Source organism: Sminthopsis crassicaudata, chromosome 3, assembly GCF_048593235.1.
Source record: "Sminthopsis crassicaudata isolate SCR6 chromosome 3, ASM4859323v1, whole genome shotgun sequence".
Taxonomy (NCBI): Eukaryota; Metazoa; Chordata; class Mammalia; order Dasyuromorphia; family Dasyuridae; genus Sminthopsis; species Sminthopsis crassicaudata.
This window is the reverse complement of record NC_133619.1, coordinates 59,269,202-59,292,164: the sequence shown is the minus strand read 5'-3', so window position 1 is coordinate 59,292,164 and position 22,963 is coordinate 59,269,202. Positions and strand designations below refer to the sequence as shown.

Sequence of the window (22,963 nt, the reverse complement as noted above, 5' to 3'; positions counted from 1 at the left end):
TTGATAAATAATGATGGTGGTAATTAATAATGATGATACTATAATAACAAAACCTTACCAATGCCTCTTTAGTATCTTCTGAGAAGACAGAGTCATGGTAACCCAGGTTTTTTTACTTTAGACAATGTCATGGAAAACATGCTATTAAATAATTTCCCCAGTGAACTCACATGAACTTTTTCAAACATTGTTTTTCAGCCTTATGCCCAGAAGTACACCCAGAAGTACATTGTGAAGAATTATTTCTACTACTATCTATTCAAGTTTTCAGCTGCTTTGGGTGAAGAAATTTTTTATATCACCTTCCTTCCATTCACCCACTGGAATATTGACCCTTATGTGACGAGAAGATTGATAATTATATGGGTTGTAAGTATTATCCTTATAATCTATTGTTTTTATCATCCCAGTTGTTTCCTGGGACACTAAGCTAATGGTTCTTCTCTAGTTTTCTCTGGAAAAAGAAATGAGAATTTCAAAAATTCAATTTAGTATGTTTCTATCATTAATTTTTATTGTTGAATAACCTGTGCTTACTAATGTATGAACATATTAGAACAAGAGAGTGGAGGTGTGGCTAGAAAAGACAAATTGACTATTTTCTGTCTGCACTAATGAGTGATAAGATTTTTTTCACTCCATTGGTTCCAATTAGTTTTAAAAATTAGTTTTATCTTGTTAGTATCTTTAATTCATCCAACAAATATCAAATGTCCTCCATGCGTTGGGACCCATGGGGAATACCAAGAAGAACAGGGTGTGTTTCTCCTTCCTTAGAGAGGCTTTCACACTGAAAGACAGAGAAAAGTTTAATTACAGCGTGGGATTTGCTTAAGGACCCTTTTAGATCAGTTTCACTTAGGGCACTATGTGACTTGATATTATGTGAGTTTTTCCTAGGCTTAGCTTTTTCATGAGAATAGAATTGGATACATGATTAGTCCATTCAAGAGAAGGGTATAGGACACTGAACAGCTCTAACAGTTGAAGAGTGAAGAGGGTTTTTAAGACCAAAAAGACTTGACTGATAACAGGAAGGATTCAAAACCCTTGACAATAAGTAAGGAATTAGCTGAAAAGCACAAGATTGAGACCTCTGGACTGGAGGGCAAAAGATTCAGGTTTTGCTAATACCCAACTATACTTTCTTGGGGAAGTTAGTTGCTTTATTTGTCAAAATGAGACATTTGGACTACATGGTCTGAAAGATCTCTTTCCAGCTGAAAATATTGCATTTCTATGACTTAATCATGGAGATAGAATGGAAAAGCTTTCATTTTAAATTATATTACTTTAAGAGACCCCCACAATACCAAAATCTGAACTTAGTTTGATTATTCTTCATTTTACAAAAGATAGTATTCTTTTAACTAGTGAGTTCTTCTATTTCTTTCATCAAAATTCAACTGGCATGCAAATTTTAAGGAAAATTTATTATGTAAAGTAAGCAAACTTATAGACTTACTATGCTTATATTCAGCATGGGAGACAATCTGGTACTATGGACAGCGTGTTTTGGGAATCCAATGTTCTAGTTTAGATCCTGGTTCTCCCATTTTACTGCCTGGGGGACCTTGTCTTCTCTTAATTTTAGTTTCCTTATCTGTAAAATGAAGGGATTGTCTTCATAAATCTCCTCCTGTTCTAAATTCAGACTACTATGAACTTTCTTCTAATCCCTGACCTTTAATCAGTTCAGTGGAAAGCTGCAGACTCTGCTTATCTTGATGACCCTGACCAACTAGCAAAAAGCAAATTAGAACAACTAGAGCCAGTGGCTCCCCCCATCTAGAATAAACAGAAGGACATTTTAGAGTGTCAGCCCCTCAAAAGAACAAGACTGATTCTCCTGCATGTCCAATAACAAAACGCAGCACAATGTGTCAAGTTAATTCAACAAACAGTAATGAAGTGATTGAGTGCCAATTACTATGTAAAGTCCCATAAATACAAGCAAAAAGATAACCTCTGCCCTCAAGAAGCTTGTATTCTAGTGAGGAAAAAATACATAAAAGAAAGCTGGATGGAGGGAAGGAAGAAAGAACAAAGGCAGAAAAAGTGGTAAAGTGGAAAAAGTCTGGAAAGCTCACTAAGGAATGAAAGAATTGATTAGTACTTTCTTTAAAATGATAGGTAGGAACTAACCAATTAAAGGAGAGGGCCATAGGAATGAGATAAATTTCTAGGATGAAGAAACCATAGGGAGAAAGTGAACTTCCAGAGTTGCAGCATGGTGAAACAAGTCTTGAGACACATGAGTGGAAGTGGCTGAAGAGGAATGTGTCAAAAGGAGACATTTGGACTGGATGATCTCTCCGATCTCTTTTCAGCTGAAAATACTACAATTCTATGACTTTATCATGGAGATAGAATGGAGGAGCTTTCATTTTAAATAACATCACTTTAAGAGACCCCCACAACAACAAAATCTGATCTTAGAAGTTCAGCTATGATGACTATGTGTTGGAATTTCATGTGTTAGGACGGTCTAGAACCCAGGTCATGGCTTTGAGGCCATATGCCTTTCTATTTCTCAAGTGCTATATAGTACTCACTCAAGTGGACTTAGTAAGACTACACTGGGGCAGGTAGATGGAACAGTGGATATAGTGCCAGGCCTGCTGGAGTCAAGAAGACTCATTTTCCTGAGGTCAAATGTGACCTCAGACAGAACCAGTCACTTCACCCTATTTCCATCAGTTTCCTTATCTATACAAATAATTTGAGAAGGAATTGGCAAACACTCCAGTATCTCTGATACTAGAAACGCCTAAGAAGGTCATAAAGAGTTGGACAAGACTGAAATGACTCAACAACAACATTAAAAAAAAAAAAAAAGATGTAATTTTAATGATTACATTTTAATCAGGGAATATTGCAGCAACAAAGCAGAGGTGGTGCTAATCCATATAAACAATAGAAACAGTTTCCTCACATTAGTTCTCTATACAATTAAAATCACAGGTTCAGTTTCCCTATATCCTTGATTCCTATTTGCAACTTTAAAAAAAAATATATTTTTTTTTGGTGAGGCAATTGGGATTAAGTGACTTGCCTAAAGTCATACAGCTAGTACGTGTTAATTTGAACTCAGGTCCTCCTGACTTCTTCCTTCAGGTTAGTACTCTATCCACTGAATTATCTAACTCCCCCTGACATTTATATCTTTAAAAAAAATTGTAAATAGAAAACAGCATATTTATGATCCTTTCTCAAGACTCTTAAAAAAACCCTGATTGTATCTTCATGTATGCATAACTACTTATTTAATATTTTTTTAAGTGATGGACATAAATGTCCATTAGCTTATCTAAAGACTTCAGGGGGAAGGAATGACTTTAGCTTCCTTTTGTGGAGGGGGGTGGCTGGGGGGAGGGGTTGGGAATTGTACTGGGAGAGAAGTTGTGATTCCCTCTCTATCACCCGTCTAGATGATCTCTAAAGCTCCTTTCAATTTAAAAATTCCACGATTCTAGACCCTATAGAAATATGAACTTTCAATTGCCATTACTCTCTGTTTCTGCCATTGCACCAAAGATTGTCTTTTTTCCCATCTCTTTCTGCCACGCTTGCTACTCTCTGCTCAAAGCACAATGAAAAAATCCTCAGAAAACTAAACTGAGTCCTATCTCCATCAGTATGACTTAAACTTCAGGATACCCTTTTTTTAAGTAGCCTTGATATGACTATGGAACAGTGACCCCTGCTGGAGCAATGACTCCCAAGGAAGAAATGTACCTTTTGTTTAAAACTGGGGGATACATGCAGGATTCAGGGAGGAAGGGGACTGTGGATCCCCAGGTTTCTTTCCCATTGATATTCAGACTTTGAAAAATGATCCCCAGAATTTTCACTGATTTTATTGAATGTGCCAAATTGATAATCTGGTTCCTTTTGTGACTTGGAGATATACTGTGGATTTAATCTGGAGCTCTTTGCCTCTTAGAGGCTTGGCCAGCTTAGGGTTTATGAGAGGTTCTCTTATCCCTTTCCCCTACATGGGCAGAGGATTTTTACTAATATGACCTAGAATTTTTTTTTGGTGGAATATGGGGAATGGAACTTTAATAGTCTATATTTATGATACTTTAGAATCAAAAGCAAAAATAAAGATTTATAAAATTAAAAGTATCTTTTCTATTTTCTTTGTTCCCATAAGATATTGTGAAGGCAATCTTGGAACAAAAACATAGCAGTTATTCTGTAAGAGCACAAAATGTTGCAATAGTCAAATGTTCCAGATAGTATCTCCTTTAAGTTCTTCTTCCTTCTCAGCTTCTTGTAGAATCATGGGCAAATGCCAAGCATTGCTTTCAGATGGAAAAGTAAAATTGCCAGCTAGTATCTCCTGCACTTTCACCTCCTTTAAATTTTTCTGTGCCTTTAAAAATGGTAGTGATGTATAACAATTTACTGGTAATACTAAGAACTTGCCTCCATATTTCCCTGACCGTAACCAACTCATTAGGAAATAACAGGTTATGCCCATCATGGTAACCCTGACAAATCAGCAGAAGCTAAAGATGAGTCACTAGAACAACCAGTTTCCCCATCTAGGGCAGGAAGAAAATTGGAAGCCTTAAGTGTGTCAGCCTCTCAAAAGGCCAGGACTACTTCTGCATTTCTATATGGTACCCAGCATATGTATGCGCTGTGGACACATACATCTAGAAATTATGTGTATATGCATGTACACATAGACACACATCACAAACAGAGAGATAGAGGAAGAGAGACAGAGAGAAATAGAGAGCGTGAGAAAGGGGAGGGAGGAAGGAAGGAGAAAGAGGGAAGAGAGGGAGACAGAAGGGAGGGGAAGAGGGAAAAGAAGGAAAAAGAAAGAAAGAGAAAGGGAGAGAAGGGAGGAGAGGGACAGAAAGAAGAAGGCGAGAGAGAGAAAGAAGGAGAGGGGGAGGTAGAGAAAAGGAGAGAGAAGGAAGGAGGGAGGGAGGAGAAGGAAGAAGAAAGAGACAAACAGACACACAGAGAGTGTGTGTTTGGTTTTTTTTTGTTGTTTTTGTTTTTTTGAGGGCCACTTGGCAGAAAGGATTCTTTAGCCCATGAAGGAAAAAAATGATAGATTTTTGGACCTACCATAAAGACCTATGATTTGATTGTTATTGTTTTTTTCCTCCAGAAATAATGATTGATTTTGATTAATTCACCTGTCTGTCAGCTGGTTCACATCAGGGGTTATATTCTATAGCTATAGAATGAAGTTGTTCTTTGCCAAAATCTGATTGACTTGAACCACTGACCTTGGCTTCATCAGCACTGCAGAACACTGTAACTACTGTGAATGCCAGCTGAGTTCTCTTCTTTGTATCCCTGCAGCTTGATGTATGTACCAGAATAAACTATTTCCTGGCTTCCCAGATTCTGAAGCAGCAAGGCACTCTGAGGGACAGTTAGGAGGTGATACGGGTCAGCAAGTCAAGCCACTGCTACCGCTTTGACTACTGCATCTCATCAGAATACAGTTGAGACAGCCCAAAGCTACCAAGTAATGGCAACCGTCCATAGATCACCAACTCTGCCTCAGTCAGGCCCTCAATGAATACTGACATGCTTTTAAATGGCAGCTAAGTGCCATTCTCCCATGGTTGTATTAGGGCAAAGAAACCTTCCTAAACTTAAACTAAGAGGGTGTTTGCTTTTAGAGTCATGTCTATAATACCAGTGTACCCTATAGACCTTAGGATCTCTCCATCTGACTTACAGTTGAAATCTCTATTTATTTTTCCTATTAGAATATGAGCAGCTAGAGAGAAGGGATGGTATTGGTTTTCTGTTTGTTTCCCAGCACTACATGCACACTACTTTGCATATAGTAAGAACCTAATAAATACTTTTTTTTTTCTTTTTAAAAAATAAATAATTAATTAAATTTTATTTTTACAAAAATTTTATGCACAGGTAATTTTCCAGCACTGACAATTGCAAAAACCTTTTGTTTCTACTTTTCCCCTCCTTCCCCCCACCCCTTCCCTCAGATGGCAGGTTAACCAAACACATGTTAAATATGTTAAAGAATAAATTAAATACAATATATGTATACATGTCCAAACAATTGTTTTGCTGTACAAAAGGAATCAGACTTTGAAACAGTATACAATTAGCCTGTGAAGGAAATAAAAAATGTAGGCAGACAGAAACAGAGGGATTTGGGAATTCTATGTAGTGGTTCATAGTCATCTCCCAGAGTTCTTTCCCTGGGTGTGGCTGGTTCAGTTCATTCCTGCTCTATTGGAACTGATTTGGCTCCTCTCATTGTTGGAGAGAGCCACATCCACCAGAATTGAAATACTTTCATAATAAATTCATCATTCACTGAGTTAATGAATCCATGAATGAATGAATGAAAGTAGGTTTCATAATGTATTCTGTTACAGTGAGTAGCTGCTGTCTGGGTTGTGCTGTAAGGTAATCTGTGATTCTTACGCTATTAGCAATGAAGGAAGAAAAAAGTGGGGATCAATTGCCTTGGCTAACTCCACCTAGTGGTCCAATAACCATGGAAAATAGCAGAGCTTGATTTGTGTAGACAGGATAGACTTGTTTGGGAGAGTACATGGGGGGCTTCAGTTTGGCCATGTATAGGACGCGTTATTAAGTAAGTTAAGTAACACATCTATTCTGGGAAATTGCATGGGCCCCTAACCAGATGGCAAGCTGTTACTTGCCGCGTTTCTGCTAACTTCTTTATATCTCTTGGTTCATTAGCTTGTCATTTGGTGCTCAAATGGTACAATGAAGAGGACCCCAGAGGGACGGAAAGATACCCCAACTCACTGACTATTTCTTTGAGTGCTTGCGTGTTCTAGCAGCCCACATAATTCCTCTTGAGGCCCAACTCATAGTTTTGGATTTGTGACACCTGACTATACCATAGCCCAAGGCATGGTAGCTACTGTTACCATAAATCTCTGAGAAACTAAGTTGGATTTATCTTATTGGAAGGAAAATCTAACTTCCAGGCATAACATCATATGCAAAACCCATTGTTTAAATCCTTCTAATAAAGGGAAACAACTCTTCAGGTTGTCTGTTAAGCCTTCTTTAAAAGATTCTGACTATTTGGGGATTTGGTGTCTTTTGAGAAGAATTAAAAGATCATGAAAGGGCCCCAGGGACGCTTGTAATTAGGATATGTCTAACTCCTGGTGTCCTGTTTACGAAACCATATTGCCTCTCATATCTCTACTATTACTGCTGCCGGTAATAATAAGATTAAAATAATATTGTATGCTACTACTACTACTAGCTAACTAGTCAGCAATAATAGCCATTAAGCACCTATTAGTGCTTTGTAAATATTATCGAATTTAGTCCTCAACAACCCAGGGAGGTAAGTACCCTTATTTTGTAGTTGGGGAAGTTAATACAGCTAATAAGTGACCAAGGGTAGATTTGAACTCTGATCTTCCTGGTTAGAATTCAGCACTCTATGTTGTTGTTGTTCAGTCATATCAGTCATGTCCTTTTCATGGCCCCATTTGGGTTTTTCTTTTTTTTTTTTTTTTTTATTATATATATATATATATTTTATAATATTATCCCTTGTATTCACCCCTCCAAATTGCCCCCCCTCCCTCTATTCCCTCCCCCCGACGACAGGCAATACCATACATTTTACATGTGTTACAATATAGTCTAGGTACAATACATGTGTGCGAATATCATTTTCTTGTTGCACAACAAACATTAGATTCCGAAGGTACATGCAACCTGGGCAGACAGATATTAGTGCTAACAATTTTCATTCCCCTCCCAGTGTTTCTTCTCTGGGTGTAGCTACCTCTGTCCATCATTGATCAACTGGAAGTGAGTTGGATCTTCTTTATGTTGAAGATTTCCACTTCCATCAGAATACGTCCTCATACAGCATTGTTGTTGAAGTGTACAGTGATCTTCTGGTTCTGCTCATTTCACTCAGCATCAGTTGATGTAAGTCTCTCCAAGCCTCTCTATATTCCTCCTGCTGGTCATTTCTTACCGAGCAATAATATTCCATAACCTTCATATACCACAATTTACCCAACCATTCTCCAACTGATGGACATCCATTCATCTTCCAGTTTCTAGCTACAACAAAAAGAGCTGCCACAAACATTTTGGCACATATATGTCTCTTTCCGCTCTTTAGTATTTCTTTGGGATATAATCCATTTGGGTTTTTCTTGAAGAGATACTAGAGTGGTTTGCCATTTCCTTCTCCAGCTCATTTTGCAAATGAGGAAACTGAGGCAAAATTAAGTGATTTGCTCAGGGTCACATAGCCAGTAAGTGAGGTTGGATTTGGACTCCAGGTCTGTTGCTCTGTGCACTATGGCACCCCCTCACTATAGATAATACTACGTTACATTTATATAGTTCTTTAAAATTTATAAATCATTTTCTTCATATTATTCTTTGAAGATTAGTGATAATATATTAGCAATATATTATCCATTTTACAAATGAGAAAACTGAATGATGGGAATTTGGCCAGCATCGATTGGCTCTTTGAACAGTTGCAAGCTGCAATATGTGCAGTTGTTGCATCAAAAGTCAAAATCCTTTCCTCTACTCACTTACTTCTTGGCTCATCATTTACTATCTTACCCCCACCCCAGCTTAAAAATTTATTTTTCCAGTTAGCAATATTGTTCTCATTGGAAAAAAAAAAAAGAAAAGAAAAGTCTGTCTAACACATACGCATAAGCAAATAAAAGAAATTCCTACACAGGAAACATCCAAAAGTATTTCTCATTCTGCATGTTGTGTCCATCATCTCTCTGTCCAGAATCAGATGGCATTCATCTATCCTCTGGCATTGTGGTTGGTCATTGTATTGATCAAAGTTCTTAAATCTTTCAGAGTTGTTTGTTTTGACAGTGTTGTTAGAAGGTTGAAGTATGAAAGGCTTAGCCTGGAGGAGAAAGGAATAACTGAGACTATTGCTGAATTTCACTGTTCCCCAAATGAGTCACTTGGTTGGTTGCTGTAGGATTGCTATGGGACTTTTACTGTCTGGGAAATTGAATTCTTAGATTAATAAATCTAGTGAATGAAGGTGGAGGAGAGCAATTTTTATCTTTTGAAAAGCATATTCTTTTCATGTAACCTTAAGAAATTGGTTTTAATTGGATTTTTGAATATTTGTTGTAGAATTTAAATGCTTCCAAGACTGGCCTGTTTTAGGTGTGGCCTAGAATACAAATCTCAGAGAGTTAGTATCTAACACTTTCAGAGGTCAATCAGTCCAGCTACTTATTTTACTGTATATATGTGTGTGTGCATGTGTATACACATGCATACATACATATACATGGGACATTCATAATTTAGAGATTTCCCACATGTGGTAAAAAACTAATTGTATAGTTGGTGAAGTTAGCTGTAGAAATCATCTGACTTAAATAAATTTATTTATATTGTGTATATGTACATATATATGTAAGTGTATATATATACACACACACACACTCAAATGCCCATGTATATACATATATATGTATATACATGTACATATATACATAGTTATTTCCTTTCACAAAGAGGTTCACAATTTTACCAGTATTTCCATGAATGTGATATGACTGTTACTGTGCAAAAACTTACTTTGTTTTAAAATATTATTTAATTCTATTGCATCAACTGAAATATTTTTCTCAATGCATTCTTTTTTATTTTTTAAAACTATCTTATTTTTTCCCAAATATCGGCAAAGAGTTTTCAATATTCACCTTTTTTGAAAATTTAATTTAATTTTGTAGCTTTATTTATTTACTTACAAAGGGAATAAGAATAACTTTTACTAGCGTCTTCATTTTACATTATCACCATGATTCCAAATCTGCCCTCGATTTTCAAAATAGATGAACCAAATTTTCCATTTGGAAATGTGGTCTCCATTGGTCAAGGTAACAATTTCTTTTTTCCCCCTGGTTATACATTTTTTTAAAAACACATTTCCTTATGAATAATGTTGGGAGGAAAAAAAAAATCAAAACAAAAGGAAAGCCATGAGAGAAAAACAGAAGAAAAAAAAAGTGAACATAGCATGTGTTGATTTACATTCAGTCTCCATAGTTCTCTCTATAGATGCAGACGGCCTTTACCATCCAAAGTTTATTGGGATAGCCTTGGATCACTGAACCACTGACAGGAACCAAGTCTTCATTGGAATAAAGTCTTCATTGGAACTTTTGTCATTGTCTAATGTGGTGATAAGACTTTCTGTCCCTCATTTTAGCACATTCAAGATAGATATAGTTTTAGTGGAAGAACAGGGAGAGAAGACTAAGATTTGGATGGGAGACTAGAGTAGAAAGAAGAAAGAAATCCTCTCTGGAGTTAAGTTTCGATGCTAGAAGTAGGAAAGGCATAATTTTTGGTCATATGTGAATTATCAGTCATTAAACAATTCACTGCCTAAGCAATGCTGGTGAACATGCTAATTTATGCCTAGGATTTACTTCATCTTTTGATGCTTTCTCTAAATCACATTCACCTGTCAACAGTCCATGGTTAAGGAATATTGATTTTTTAAATGATGCTTTTTTCTAGATCAAGAGAAATTCTATGAATATTTTTTTTTTTAGTTTGAGACAAGTTTGCTTTTTTATTGAACTTAGTATATTTGAAAACATATTAGTACATTTAAATTATATTATTATTATTATTATTATTATTTTTGCAAAAAAAGGGTAGAGATTTTAATTGGACCTATATTTAAGCCTAGGCTAAACAAGTTAGAAAAAAATCAATAATTTAGTTCTTCTATGTGATATCCAGGTATTAAGTTTTTGAATCTTAACTGGCAATATATATGCCTAGACTTTGGGAAAGAGGCCAGTGAATGGCCTCTCCTAATAGAATTCCAGAATACACATAGATATTTTAGGCTATGATTGAAAAGAAGAAACACTGTCCAAATGAGAGATTAGATAATCTCTCCACTTCCATTTTGGCAAACTATCTGCACTACAAGAAGAATTAGCTTTCAAATAGCTTTGGTTGTATTTTTTTTCCCTAGAGTCAGGGAAGATTTTAATAAAACTTGGAGAGTGGCCAATTTTATAGAACATGAAGCAAAAGGCCTACACTCCCTCCTCCCCCCCTTTTTTCCCCTACTAGATACAGGTCAGTCTTTGTTTCTCAAGTTAGCAATGCAAATCCAAAGCCTGCAGATTCCAAGTGATGGACTTCCAGAAATGAATCTTGGAAGTTTGTTTTTCTTTGTTGTTTTGATTTTTTTCAGAACCGTAGTAAGCATTTGTGATGAATCTAGTAGATTAAAAGTAGATTTCAGTTTAATAATAAATTACCTATGTTTTGTGCATGCTTAATTGATTTTTAGCAATGGTCCTACACCTGAAGGGGCTAGCTTTTAAAAAATAACAGTAAATAAAAATCTGGCATTTTGGATTGAACATTCTCAAATAAATGGAAGAATATTTAATAATAATATTTATCTCTTAAACATTTAATAAAGAATAATATATAAATATATAAGGATATTTTAATAATAAAGAGAGAGAGATAAGTATCCACCCCACTGGGAATCTGGGGATCACTAGAAGATAATAAAACTTGAATATACATATTCTTTGGATTTGAAATTGAATCCACAATTGAAAACAAGGAATTTTACAACCTTTATGGTAACAATATACATAAGAGAATTTTAACACCAATTTTGTCTTTTTTCAACCAAAAACTTCCATTAATTTTTCATATTTGGTGTGAAAGTTTTATTAGAGGTTTTAGAAGATTAAAATTTTGAGTATTAGGGTTTCATTCTCAGTGATATCACAGAACTGATGATAAATCCCTGGATTTACTAGGATTGTCCTGTGCTTCAGATCCTGTGCTTTGGATGCATTAAGTATCTAATGCTCTGCCAGGGGAAATAAAGTGCTAAGTATCTAGAGAGATTCACTGAACCATAGGCTGTTAAAGCTGGCAACAATCTCGGAGCTCATCCATCCCATTCTTCTCATTAGGTCTGCATCAGGATGACATACCACATAAATTCATTCATCCAGTTATTTAGGTGCACTGTGACGCATGGAAAGAAGAGTTTAAAATAACCCTTCAAGCACCATTACCAAAAGGCAGTAACTGTACCACAAGGACAGAAGAAAAAAAAAAGAGCTTTTTTTTTATGGAATTATAAAAAAGTCAATTGCAGTAATAAAAAATACATTGATGGGAAATGCCAGAGATTGCCCCCACCCCTCTCCTCCCAACTCTGCAGGTCTGGAATTTTGATTGTTCATCTCATCCAGGGGCAATCAGGCCTTGGAAAAAAATTGGCTCATGCTGCCCAACCTCACATAAGACTGATTTGTACCAGAAAGTCAGTTTAATCATTTACAATCCGTACTATAATTGCCAAATGATTTTTCTATTGGCTAGCCATGCACTCCCTTCCCAGAAAGGTAGGCTATTTGGGAAAACAAATTACAGTCCCAGAGTTGTTTGAGTATATGGATTTCACACAAGAAAAGTAGTTAAATTTGGGGGGGCTTCTTAAAAAAGATCATGTATACCCTTTCCCCTTATAATGACAGGGACACACCGATCTAGTTTCTCTTCAAACTTTCATTTTTATTGGCTCCAAGTTACCCCTTCCTAGTTGCATAAGGTTCTACATGCTGACAGTGTTTGCCTCAGGGGGAGAGCTTCTGGTTGGCGCTAAATAAGCCTTTTGCTTCTCACTGTCTCTGTAATTGTCTCTGGTTACAATGCAGAATCTTTCTCAACCTACCACAGAAAATTACTGGATTTTATTTTGCAACTTACTAAATGTGAAAGGAAATCAGTCCAGCATATGTGTTAGTTTAGCTAAAAAAAAAAAAAAAAAAGTGATAAATGATTGACTTGACAGATTGAGGGAATAGCTGTTAAAGTGCAAAATGCTAGCCTTAGAATCAAAAGAACATGAATTCAAATTCTTCTATCCATATGACCCTGAGCAAGTCTTTTAATCTCGATGGACCTCAGTTTCCTCATCTAGAAGATGAGGATGTTGGTCTCAATGACCTTTAAGTGTCCTTCCATTTCTAAATCTGTAAATGTTCTGTTTCACTGGAGACCATTACTTTTCAGAATCTTCTAGTCACTGGTCAACAGAACTTAACAAATAAAAACAAACTTTTGCTAGAGCCTGAAAAGAGATATAATGAAAATCATTAAGTGTATGAATATGTTCCTTCCTGCTAGGATTTTTCATCTCTTCCCCAAGAAACGACCAAGAAGGAAACAAATATTATACTGACATTCCAAGATTTACTAACTTGGAAGATTATTGAAGGTGCTGTTTGTTCTTCCTGTAAAAAAGGAGTCAGTTTTTAATTAAGGAGCTACTTCTCCTTCAGTGAACAAAAAGTGACCCATCCCTTCTATTCCTGATCACCCCTACCTGGATGAAAACCAAGTGTTGGAAGGAAAATTATTTGATCTCTTGTTCAGTCCCCCACATCCCTAGCCAATCAAACCGGCAGAAAGTGCTATCTCTTACCTCTTATATTGTCAAGGATGATTGAATTGGGAAAGTGTTGTAATGAAAACTAAAAGGACTATAGATTTAGAGTTAAAGAACCATGGAAGTCATCATCTTTCTTTTCATAATTGAGGCTCCTAAAGTCCAGAAAGTTCAAGTGAGTTACCTAAAGTCACACAAACAATAAGAGGCAGAACCCAGATTTGAAACCGGATCTTTCATTTCCAAATATATCTCTCTTTCCATTGCCTATTAGAGATATTGACTTGATTTAAAATGACTAATTCTTCTAGTAATCAATTAATTCTCAACTCTATACTAGGTATCAAATGAAATCTGTCAGATTTGTTAATTGATCTTAGTAGGGAGCATGTCCATGCTGAATAAGACTGATAGGAATGTCTGCATCATATCAGCACGAGATTCAGTGGTCCAGAAAGCTGTTTGCAAAGTCCCAAAGTGGTCTTGGCAAAGTTTCCCAGATAATTTTTGGAAGAATAGTGGCAATCTTTCCAAAACTTAAGTTTTTCAGTTGTATTTTTTGGTAAAATGCATTTTGGTAAAAATTTCTGGCTTCAATCATCACCATCAACCACCAATAGTCATTAGATATTTGATATAAACAAAGTTCTGTGTTATATATTCTGGGGATACAAAGAAATATAAGACTGAGTGAGTCCCTGCCCTCCTAAAGCTTACAGTTTCTTTGAGGAAAATGAGAAATATACTTACAAAACAATTATTCCAAGATAGTGATAGGTTGAAGATATTGCAAAAGTTTAATGAATTATAAAATAAATTTAGTTAGTTTTGTCATTTAAAAAATTATTTTATGTTACTAATAAAATAATGTTAGTATTTTATTAAGGTTTAATTTTATACATTTATTTATTAATAAATTATAAATGTAAACATATTTATAATATAATTATAGTTATAAATTAATATTAATATATCTATATATTAATTTTGTTTTCCAATGATCTCTTGGGTTGTCTCTTGAGGAGAAGCAGAAAATAAGAGCTAGTGTTCTCTAGTTTTGTCTCATAGAATTTTCCCAATACTTGGACTTTCTGCCTGTGTCCTTGTTTATATCTTCCTCATAGGGTAAATAATTTCTCCCTAGAGGTGGGGAACCAATGTGCAGCTAAGTGACTGCATTGACTCTGGACCTGAATTCAAATGTTACCTTAGACACATTAGCTATGAGACTTGGGCAAACCACCTAAACCTGATTGCCTTTAAAAAAAAAAAAATCTGGTAGAATCAGCTGAGCTTCATAGAAATCAAGTAACCTGAATTCATGTTTTATTGTTCCTGCTTCTTCAAAGGTCCTTTCTATTGGACCAAAGCACCCTGAATCAAAAATCGCTTAGATATTTAAAAAGCTGGAGGAAGAACTAAGGTCTAGCTTTGAAGAGGATGACCAACTAATCAACTTTATTCCTTTCTTTGTCATTAACTATGATAATAGCATTTGCATAGTATCTACTATGTACCAGGCACTGTGCTAAATGCTTTCCAAATATCATCTCACTTGATCCTGACAAGAGCCCTGGGAAACAGTGCTATCATTATCCCCAATTTGCAACTAAAGCAAACAGATTAAGTGATTTTCCTGAGGTCACACTGTTAGTAAGCTAGAAAAGCCATTTCTTCTTTCCGCTTTGATGTGAGGAGAATATTGTCTTAATTTTGTTTAAAAAACCAAACCAAACAAACAAACAAACAAACTTCAATGGTTCCCTATGACCTCATGAATAAAGCTCAGAATCTTTTACTTTAACATTTAGGACCCTCTATAATCTGCAATTAGATAACCTTCCCAAACTTATTTAATATTTTTCTTCTTCTACTCTCATCTTCTGCCTTTATTTATGGAATTCCTTAGGACCAGAATGGGCTCTTTTCCTATCTTTTGCCCTCTGAATTACTGAATTCTTTAAAGCCCGACTCATTTACGGAAACTTCCATGATTAATGATGGTCTTTCTCCTCATACCTTACTCATCACTGTCATACCTTTATTATATATTGTTGTGTGTTATGAGAGTAAGCATTATGTAATGGTTAGAGGGAGTGACTCTGAAATGATGAAGACAGGTTCAAATCCTGTCTCTGACATTCACTAGCCATATTAACCATATGGAAGGCAGTTGATCCTTGTAGCTAGAAAAATGACAAGAGGAGATTCTCCGGGAAATCTGGTTGTATTTCTACATTAGTTCTTTTTCTGCATTAAGTTTAAATATTATGCACACTAATCATATCTTACACACCAGTATGGTCAAGAAAATTAATTCTATAATACTATCAATATAATATTGCCAAATAGTGCTGGTTAAGAATAAATCCTCTGCTTAAAAAATAAATGAACCCCTAGATAGTGCAATAGAGCACCAGCCCTGGAGTCATGTCATTTGACATGAGTTCAAATCCAATCTTAGATACGTACTAGTCGTGTGACCATGGGAAAGTTACCTAAGCGTGTTTCACTCTGTTCCTCATCTGGAAAATTAATTGAAGAAGGAAATGGAAAACCCATTCCAGTAACTTTGTCAAGAAAACCTAAAATGGTTCATGACTGAACAACAACAAAGAATGAGTACTAACTGGTTGATTTGTAAAGGCAAACTCATGGGGTAGATGGGGCTAATATAATAAAAATTCCATTGATACATAAATTAATTTACTTATTTAGTGCCATATAACACACTACTAAAGGATTACTTTATAGACCTAGAGAAATTCACAAAATTAATCTGGAGGAACAAAACTAAAAGTAACGGGACATATTGAAATGGTGGAGCAAGAAGAGTCTTTTAACAGTATAAGATCTCAAGCAATAATCTAAAATGGTAATTAGGTAGCCTATTTTGTATTTGTAAAAATAAATAAATGATAAATAAATGTAAAAATAAATAAATAAATGAATCAAACAGATATACCATACAGAACAATGACTAGTAGGCTAATATTTAATCAAAACTTCAGAAAATTAGAAAGGAGTCTGGCAGAAATTAGATTTGCATCAAAATCTCACACCATGTGCCAAAATAAACTCCATATAGATGTATGATACAAAAGATCATATCATAAGAAAATTTGAGAAGTAAGGAAGACATTTTTTACTGGATATATAGTTGCAGGAAAAGTTCATGACCAAGCAAGGGATATAGAGGATAAGAAAATAGACAATTTCCAAATATATATATATATATATATACACACACACATACTCATACATTATATATGTAACAATTCACAACCATACATACATAAGTATGCATATGTATATACATATACATTTTTGCATATTACAAGTACATATAGGCATATACATATACATATGTATATATTAAAAGTAAATGAAAAGAAAAAAGAGCAGATGAAATCACAAACAGGACAGCTTTGAAAATTACATGTTGAATTTATTATATATTTAAATGTAAAAGTAAGTTCTACACAAGAGAGATTTGTAGATTCACTTACAATCATTTCCTGTTCCATGCTGTATATGGAAATTGTGATTTTATTTGAGATGTACAAGTTTAGAATTTTTTAAAATAAAAAAACCTACAAAAAGAACAAACTAAAATCTCCCTAATGACTAACAAAAGTAGTCATAGATAAAGCTTTTTTTGCAAGAAGCAACATAAGATATCAAATTCTTCCTCATATTAACCAAGAAGAAAAAGATATTAAAGAAGTAGCAACAATTCTGAAAAACTTCTGGCTGGGCAGGAATATCTATAACAAAGGACTTTTAATATGTCTGTCATCTGAGAAGAAATTTAGTTTTCTAATAGCAAACTCACTTTAAATTGTTATTAGTTCTGGGAAGTTTTTTTCTAAGATAAAGCTATAGCGGTAAATAAAGGAGATTTCTAATTAGAACTGGAGTAGGGGATGGGTTGTCAAACTAGGCTTGTATTAAGGTTATTGAAGTTATTATTATCAATGAATAAATTAGGAATTTGTAAGAAACTTATCAAATTGTACTTTTGAATTTGTTTAAATTTTGCTTTAAATGGATCATAATTTAATATACTGGTCATTTAAAGTTATGTTGAATTATTTTGAGAGTTTTGTTTGAAAAAAAATTTTAAACAAGTCTTCACAACCAATGGTTCATCCATTTAAAAAAACATCACTTAACCATGCATATAGTCAAAGATTAATGATACAAAGTAACTAAATTCAGAATCAGTTCTTGTCCTTGGTGATTAAGCTTCCTAGAGGTGAAATCTGCAAGCCTTAGCATAGGAAGTGATGGCAAGACACACCACACAGAATTGAAAGTGAATACCCTATTTCTTATCGACTCTGAATCTATTCACTATCACTTAATCACATTAAGAAATTTTTGTTTTCTATTGTGGCAAGTAATAGGCTTTATAACTTCTTAATTATGTCCTAGTTGATGATCAACTCCAGAGCACTGGTGAAGTTTTCAATTCTCACCATTTAAGGAGTTATTTTATTTTTCAACTCTTTTGTTTTTGTGGGAAATATCACCTCTCAAAAACAAACAAAAAAAGCTTTTATTCCAGGATACACATTCATAGCTTAGAAGAAACTACAACAGAAAGTATTCTTGAGGAGTGTGCAATAGTAGAAAGAACACTGGGCAGAGAATAAGGATATCTGGTTTTGAGTCTAGACTTGGAACTAGTCGTAGGAGATCAAAATAGGCTTCATGAAGAAAATGACCTTTAAATTTAGTTTTACAAGATAAATTATATTTCACCAAGCAAAAATGGAGAGTAGGAATATTCTAAGCAAGGGGAATAGGTGGAGAGAGGGCATGGGGACACAAAGAGGGGTCAAAGTGTGGTAGAAGAAGAAGAGAATAGTCCAGTTTGATTGGAACGTAGATTATGAGCGAAGAAGGGAAATATTAGTAGAGGGGAGCCTGTTTGTAGTTTAAACTTTAATTGGGAGAACAGTAGAATATCACTAAAGGTTTTTGATCAGGGAAGAAGCATGGCCCCATCTCTACATAAGGAAGATTAATCCAACAGTACTATTAATTGGAGAAAGGAGAACATGGAAGCAGGAAGACTTAAGAAGCTGTTGCAGCTGTATGAGGGAAGAGTAATGAATGCTTGTCCTATGAGAGTTGCAGCAGGAATATTCAGAAGCAAACGAATAAGAGAAAGATATTATAGACTGAGATTCTTGGAATCTACAGTACTTAATGACTCATTATGAGAGATGAAGGAATAGAATTGATAACAATACTCATGTTTTGAACACGGAAAACTTGAGAGCAAAGGTGAAGTCAGAATAAGCAAATTTTGGAGGGAAGCTCAGTTTTGGACTTGACTTTGAAGTGCTGATGAAGCAATCAGGTAGAGAGGTGCTACAAGGAATTGGAGATGATTGATTTGTCTTCTGTGATCATAGATTTCCAGAATGTCAATTCAGACAAATTCATCTCACAACCATAATGTGTTGTTACTTTGAGGAGCTGAAAATGTCATCATTGTGGTACACATGGCACCTTCATCTCCCCAGCTTCCAGACTCCAACCATCTTATCTTGCCTCATTCCCCTTCCTGTTTCTCTGGAAATCTCCAGGGAACCTCCCTTCTCCCCTTTCCCCTCACCTCCACCTACACTGGCTCATTGCTTTCCTTTTAACTTTTGCAATTGAACAATTTCATGTGGATTTTAAGTGAAGAAATTCCAGCTCTGCTCCTTACCATGTTTTTAACTAAATCTCTCTGGACCTTAGCTTTCTCATCTATAAGATGAAAGGTTTGGACTAGATGCCCTCTAAAATTCTTTTCAACTGTAAGTCTTGTGATCCTCATAGATGATGTTTGTTTATAATGAAGACAGGATGCCATTTTCTCATGAGAAATCATGAGATCAAGAAATCTCATTGCAGTAATGGAAGCAGACAAGGAAAGAGTCATCTTTGATGATAATAATGATGATTATTTATAATCATAAGATGTATTATAATTATTAGGAATAATAATATTAAATTTATTAATTTATATATTAATTTTATTGATTTACACACACACATACACACACACACACACACACACATATATATATATAAGTTTGACATTTATATAATTCTTTAAGCTTTGGGGAAAAAAAAACCTTTACAAATATTATCTCATTTTATAATCACAAAAATCATGGGAGATAGATAGTAGTATTATCCCTATTTTTGCAGAAGAAGAAACTATGGCAGACAAAAATTGTCTTGCTCAGGATTATTCATAGAGTATTTATAACAGGATTTGAATTCTGGTCTTCCTGACCAGGAGCTTTATACACATATCATTAGTGCCTCAATAAACTCTATTGTCATTCTACAATGCAAAACTAACTTAAGTCTTTGAATTGAGATAGAAACTTGAAATTAAACTACAGATGAATCTATTTCTAATTAGGCATTTTGGTGGCACAATAGATAAGAGTGTTGTCTAGAATCAAAGAGTCCTGGATTCGAATGTAAATACTTACTAGTTGTGTAACCCTAGGCAAGTAACTTAACTTTTTTTGTCTCAGTTTTCCCAACTACAAAATGGGTATAAATAATAGTACCTACCTTATAGAGTTATTGTGAGAATCAAATGAGATAATATTTGCCAAGTGCCTGGTCTATAGTAGGCTCTTTATAGAAATCCTTATTTTTCTTCCTTCCCCCAGGTAGTGTCTTACAGATGCAGAGTACAAACAATTTGGAAGTTTATTTTTTTTTTTTTTACAATATTAAGAAATAAATTTTAGTTGAATAAGATATAAAGATTAAATAATGACATCTCTTTAAATCACGGTATACATTTACCAGAGAACTTAGTCATTTTTGTTCCCCAGATCCCTTGGCAGGCTGATGAAATCTATGGATCCCTTCTCATAATAGTTAGTTGCATAAAATAAAATAAAGTTGTAATGAAAACCAATTATATTGAAATGCATCTATGAAAAATATATGTATACACATATACTTTTATATGTATAAATATGTATATATATACATATATATGTATATATATATATATATATACATACACACAAATACAATTATATTTAAAGTTCACAGATTTCAGACTGAGGCCCTGTTATAGTAGAAAGAATTCTTGATTTGGTGTACAAAGTTTTGAGTTCAAATCATAGCCCTGTTGCTTATTTGTGGATAATTACTAGTGATTGGGTCTCTGTGGGTCTCAGTTTCCTTATATTCAAAATGAGGGAATTGAATGAAATGACCTTTAAAGTCCATTCCAAATTAAAAATCTGATACTATATAAATAAAAATTTCCATCAGGCTAGTGCTGGAAGAAATAATCACTTGGTAAGGGAAGACTGCCCCAAGTTCTATAATTCATGAAATACCAGGTTGGGGTCAATCTTAGTGCCAAAAGATGACCTTCAGAATGATTGTGACTTAATCTTCTGTTTAAACTAGTGGCATCTTTCACTTCAAAAGATTGCTCTGCTTGTTAAGTTAGTTCTTGCTAGAGATTAATGAGTACTTTAAAAGTATCCAACAATGGGCAAATTATAGCCCTCACTAACTGAAATTGAATGGAATACAATTAAGTATCAGCCACTCTCCCTGGAAACAAGTAAAATCTGTAATTTGAATCTAGTTAAACATTAAGAGTGGATTTCTGTGAGTTTTGTTTTCTTGTAGTTGTTAACCTTTTTTTAATAGTAAGAAAAGGGTTTTGTTAAAAATGTTATTTTAATTTTTTTTCAATGGGGTTATACTTTGAAGGGAAGAAGAGATTTAAGTATTCATATGTACCTACTATGTGTTAATGTGTTTTATAAATATTATCTCATTTGATCCTTTCAAAAACTATCAGGAAGGTGCTATTATCACTCCCATTTTACAGTTCAGAAAACTGAGGTAAACAAAAGGTAAGTCATTTGTCCAGACTTATTCAGCTATAAGTGTCTGAGGACGAATTTAAATTCAGATCTCCTGATTATAGGCCTAACTCTACTGAACTACCCAGTTGTCTAGGAAGAGAGTTTGGATCTATAGAATTAGGTTAACTGAAAAATAATTGCTTTTCTTTATTGACTGTAAAACATATATTCTCCCCTTCTTTTATTTGTATTCACCTATAAATTCCACCTAATGCATAATCTTTTAATCAGGCATAATCTATAATTATCCAGGGAGAAACAAGCCTCTATATACCCTGGCTCCCGGTGCCTTAATTTCTCTAGGTGAAGTTCCTCTCTGAGTTCACTTAGAGTTAGATTTATGGGAGAGACTTTAAGCCAATTTTCCAAACTGGGCTTCGGTTTTCTCATTTGTGAAATGATAGGGTAGGACCAGGTAGACTGAAGTTCTTTCTGGCTTTAAATCCCATGATCTCTTAGGAGCACACAAACTAAGCCTTAGTCCTTAATCAGCCAAGAATAGAGACTGGACTTGTGATTTCATTGCTATAGTTATCCTGAGTGTGAAAACTTTCTCCCCATCACAAATTAACGCTTTATCTGAAATTTATAATCTCTGAGTTTCCTAGTCCTGGAATACTGAATAGTTAAATAACCTTAAAGTCATATAGCCACTATGTGTCAAAGGGACTATTTAAACCAGTATCTTCCTGGTATCAGACCAGCTCTCCTAACTGCTAATTCTCAGTGTTAGGATGTCAAAAGGACCTGAATTAGATCCTGCTTCAGTCACTTAGTAGCTGTGTGAATCTAGGCAGATCACTTAACCTCTCTGACCTCTAGTTTCCTCATTGACCTCTTGGAGTTCTAAATCCATGATCTGATGATTCCTTCCTTTGACTTACCCATTTTCTGAGAGCATTCTTTATAACAAAGAATTTTTAAAAAATAGAATTAAAACAGTTCAGCAAAACTAATTAGAATATCAATCAAGTTCCAAGTTGTAGAAACCTTTCCACATCTATTATTATATGCTGTGAAATTATAGTAAGCTGGGTTGCAAAAGAGAGAGATAAGGATTTGCTTCCTTGTCTTTGCAGAGGTATGGAATCATGCCAATTTTTGGTAAATGTGAGATAAGTTGTTTTGAAATTTGAATTTCTCTTATTATTTTGTAGTATTTCTTAAGTGGAAATTTATAGTTTGCAATTCTTTTGAGAATTGTTTGAATCCTTTGTCCAATTGTCCATCCAGGAAATAGCTTTTGTCTTTATAAAATTTTTAGTTTCCTACTATATAATTTGAATACAGGACTTTTATCAGAGAAATTTGATGCAAAGACATCTTCTCAATCAACTACTTTCCTTCCTATGCTTTCACAATTGATTTTATGCAAAAACTTTTCAATTTCAAATAATTGAATTTATCTCTTCTATGTTTTGCAAGCCTTTATCCCTTGTTTGTTTAAGGAGTCAATCTCCTGTTAGTCATGGTAATCAAAGGTAAATGATCTGATTTTCTTCTGATTTTTTTTTTTATGATGTAACTTTTAATTCAACTGGATATACATTTTAAGTTGATTTTGAAA

At 34.5% G+C, this 22,963-nt stretch overlaps 1 protein-coding gene across 2 annotated transcripts in view; it reads left to right on the top strand.

Moving 5' to 3' along the window:
- SGPP2 (sphingosine-1-phosphate phosphatase 2) overlaps positions 1–22,963 on the top strand; it is a 125,148-nt gene that overhangs the window by 45,187 nt on the left and 56,998 nt on the right. For both annotated transcript variants that reach the window (XM_074298623.1, XM_074298624.1), the window contains exon 2: positions 199–369. In XM_074298623.1, the coding sequence (XP_074154724.1) occupies positions 199–369 (171 nt within the window). The remainder of the gene's footprint in view (positions 1–198; positions 370–22,963) is intronic.